Below are 4,259 nucleotides of genomic sequence, written 5' to 3'. Positions count from 1 at the left end.
TTAGAACGTTTTGTTCTGAACTCTTATTGGACGATTTGCAGGTAACTTCTCTGTACCCTTTTCAAATGTTAGGCTAGATTTCGCCCAGATTATCGAAAAGTATACCCATAAAGTTTAATCGAATTTTAATAAGGTTGTGCGCGTATTACTATTCGACTTTGAGTGAAACACGCTAAAAAAAAATTAACATGAAAAAGTTGTTGTTCGAACAACTTTTTTTCCTTAAAAGCGCCCACTTTGCGATGTATGAAGAAAAGTTAGGTAATTATATTGCCTTTCATGAGAAAAAATATCAAGCAAATCTGAGGGGTAGCATTTTTGGGAAAATGACTTTTAATTTTTAAATATATTTTTTTAGAGTGTAGAAACCGATTTTTTATTTTATTTAAATTTTTTTATAAAATTTCAGATTATTTGCTAAAAGTTCGCCATACATCACTTTTTTGTAGGGCTTGTCATTTTTAAGCTATATCGATTTGAAAAAAAAATCGACAAAAACTTTGACCCTTATCAAATGTTAGGCGAGATAAATTTTGAAAAAAATAAGTACGCAAAGTTGCTTAAAATTGCTAAGTCTCCACACCCACAAAGTTCCATAAGGTTCTGAGAGGGTGCTGCCAACCACTGGATGAGTTGGCGTGAAATCCGTCTGATGCAAATATCTTCAATATACAGAAAATGATGTCTAGTAGGGCAGATGTTCCAGTATTGGCCATGTTCCAGTATTAGCCATAGCTATGATAAATCATAATTTTTTAAGAGATAGGCAGTTTTGTTTAAATTATTTTGGAATACATTGAATTTATCATTTTAGGTTGCATAATTGAACGAAAAAAACATCTGCCATCGCAGTAAGTTGCAATAAACATGAAATGTTTAATCGAGCACTGTTAATCTTGTAATGCATTCTTATTTTATTTGTTCCGCTAACACACTTTGGATTTAGAGGAAATTGTAGAAATAATGCTAAAAAAAGCTGTTTCACGAGTATCAATACATAATTCATGAACAGAAGATCAAATTGATCAAGAGTTTTATTAATTTAAATAAGCAAATATTGTTTTGCGTTTTAAAAACAATGGACAAAATACCACCATGCGCCTGTTTTAGCCACCCTCTCACTCACCATGCAGTTTGACAGTTCCTAGTTTTCGCCACCCGTTGTTATTGTAGTGAATCTATTTAGTTATTGCCGTGAATCGTGAATAAATTTGTTCAAAAGGATGAAGTATGCATAAAAGTTTATTTATTGCATGTGCTTTTGTTAATTTCTTATATATTTATTGTAGGAAAAAGAACAGAACAACGTCGTTGCGGACTCCCGGCCAGCATATTTACAGCCCAGAAGCAATCGAAAAGTGTCTCGATGAAATTGCTCAAGGTTCGTCCATTAAAGCTGCCAGCAACAAATATGGGATTCCTCGGTCCACTCTACGATACCGATTGAGCAGCAAATGGCAAAAAACAGTCAAAAAAGGTCCATCTAGTGTTCTCTCCAAGGAAGAAGAGGATAAAATTGTCTCCTGGATCATTGGGATGCAACAGCGAGGATACCCCGTTCAGCGTCGTACTCTACTTTTCAAAGTAAAAGAGTTCCTGTCTGCAAGTCCCCGCAAAACTCCTTTCAGAAATGATTGTCCTGGTAAGTGTGCTTAGTAAAGTAAGTAATTTATTTAGTGCTTACTTAGCAACTCTGTTTCAAGGTCGAAAATGGTTCAACTCGTTTATGCTGCGAAATCCTAGATTGTCTATTCGAACACCTGAAGAAGTTTCATCGGCTAGTGCTCGTGTAACCGAGTATGACATCCGAAATTGGTTTACGGAAGTTCACAAGTGGCTGGTCCACCATGGAATGGATGATGTGCTTATCGACCCATCCCGTGTATTTAATGGAGACGAAACCTCCTTCTACCTCCATCCAAAAACTAAAGAAGTCATCGCACAAAGAGGGAGCCGAAACGTATACGAAGTAGAACAGGCCTGTGGCAAACAGAATGTTACAGTGATGTTTTCGTTCAGCGCAACCGGAAGTGTCGTGAATCCACTGATCATTCTTCCAGGACAGCGAATCAGAAAGGAAATCGCACAAGGATTTCCACCAGAATGGGGAATTGGGCAGAGTGAGCGTGGGTGGATGACGACTCACAACTTTAGTGAGTACGTTAAAAAAATCTTTCATCCTTTCCTTCTTCGAGAAGGTATCAAACTGCCAGTAATATTCTTTGTGGATGGTCATTCTTCCCACGTAGGAGTAGAAGTAGCAGATTTATGTCAGCAGCTAGGAATAATTCTGATTGCCTTATACCCTAATACGACCCGCATTACACAACCAGCGGACGTGTCTATTTTCAAGCCGCTCAAAGACCAGTGGAAGCAAGAAGTGGATGATTGGCGCACAGCACATCCAGGGTATAATTTCACCTTGCGATACTTTGGAGGTGTACTAGAGAAAGCAGTTGCAAGAGGAATTAAAACCGACAGTATTATTAACGGTTTTCGTGTATGCGGTTTATTTCCGTTTGATGCTAACAACGTCGACTATACCAAATGCATAGCGAAACCGACGACCAACTGTGTGCCTGCTGCTGTGGGTCTCAGTATGGATACTTTTTCACCCGGAATCGATAGTACCCCAGCTAAAGTTTCAGGTAAAACTCAAGAATCCACACAGTCGGTAACAGGATGTGCTGAAGATCCAGTCAGAGAAATTTCTTCAACAGTAGGCCCCCGATTGTCTATCGATAGTAATGATTCATTGGCCAATGTGAAAGCTCCATTTACAGTTTTTTCTGATTATGTGCCAATCCATAAAGACAAAATTAAAAAAGCTGTCGAAATGATAGGAATTCCTATGCTAACGAAGATACAAAAACGCTCAGGTGTTGATTTGTCTCACGAGGAGCGGGTTATTCAATATTTTTACAAAGATTTTATTCAACCGTTTACGACCTTTGACAATAACTCATTCAATCTGGTGGACAATCGGAATGAACAACATACAATGATTGAAGTTGGGGAGAATGACAAAGTCATTGGCGAGTTATTGATCGATAATGAAGGAAATGTTACAATCTTTTCTGCTAAAGAAACTACACAACAGGAAGTAATTAATTTATTGAACGAGCCGAGTGCAAGGGATCATCTAACGAATCCAGAAGCAAAATCAGCCATCAAATCCAATTCAACAAGCAATAACTCTGTCACAACGATATCTGTATGCTGTGGTAAGTCAATTCTAGTAGGTATCAGAGTGTTGAACTATTTTTAATTATTATTATAAATATTTCAGAAAATAATTCACCTATTGACCAATCTATGTCTCTCGAGAAAATTCTTCATGATGTTACAAATACTACACCAAAGACAAGAAAGACTAGTATTTCTGAGATTCTTAGTTTTCCCCCAACACCACGACGTAGCAGTAAACATCGAAACTGTACCAAGAAATACTTTCCTGTTCTGACGGCTGGTGAACGGATTGAAGAAATTCGAAAAGTACAGAAGGAAAAACAAGATAATGAAGTAAAAAAGAAAATCAGAGCAGCTGAACGAGCAGAATCTAAAAGAAAAACTGAAGAAGCTAAAAAGGAACGGGCTGAGAAACGGAAACAGCAGAAGTCGAATGAAAAATCAGCGAAACAGGATAAAGAAAATCATAATTTGAAGAGGGCTCGAAACGTTAATACTAAAAAGCCAGGAGTAAAGCCGAAGAAAATTAAAACAGAAAAGTGAAGCTGCAGGAAAACTCTATTTGGAATTGGTAAGCTAAATAGAATAAATCGGGATGTTTTTTTACATGAATAAAGAATAAAAACAATGATGCATCATTTAAACCAAGTTCTTATGTCTGATATTTAACCTCATAATTTCTGAAAAATAAATGACACTAGGCAGTTTTATTTTCTTGCTTACGAAAAATCATGCTCAAACTCATACTCATATAATTTTGGGGTCTTCCGTTTATTCGATAACGCACAGCTAAAAGAAAACCATGTTTAAGGCGTCAGTCGGTCTAGAACATTTTCTCGACTTCCCTGGGCATAGAGTATTTTTGTGCTTGACCTACGATATCTAATGAAAACTATAAACATACTCTGTCACATTTGGGGTGTAATTCCGTGAAAAAGAAAAAAAAATTACTTATATCAAAGAGATGGCTAACTAAGGAACAAGGGGTGGCGAAAACAAGGAAAGGGATGGCCAAACCAGGAACAAAAAAGCTATTACGATTTATGGGAATGTGTACACAATTGTACACA

General features: G+C 37.1%; 1 protein-coding gene across 1 annotated transcript; it reads left to right on the top strand.

Annotated features, from left to right (window-relative positions):
• Window positions 1-1,126: 1,126 nt before the first annotated feature.
• Window positions 1,127-3,284, top strand: LOC135705888 (uncharacterized). The gene has a single exon (XM_065227741.1). The coding sequence runs from the start codon at window positions 1,631-1,633 to the stop codon at window positions 3,266-3,268; it is 1,638 nt and encodes a 545-aa protein (XP_065083813.1). The 5' UTR covers window positions 1,127-1,630; the 3' UTR covers window positions 3,269-3,284.
• The last annotated feature ends 975 nt before the right edge of the window (window positions 3,285-4,259 follow it).

This window comes from Ochlerotatus camptorhynchus, unplaced genomic scaffold (genome assembly GCF_037179485.1).
Source record: "Ochlerotatus camptorhynchus isolate MF236.1 unplaced genomic scaffold, CSIRO-AGI_Acam_v1.1 ptg000274l, whole genome shotgun sequence".
Classification (NCBI taxonomy): domain Eukaryota; kingdom Metazoa; phylum Arthropoda; class Insecta; order Diptera; family Culicidae; genus Ochlerotatus; species Ochlerotatus camptorhynchus.
Note: the sequence above shows the minus strand (reverse complement) of the source record. Positions and strands in the feature narration are given on the sequence as shown.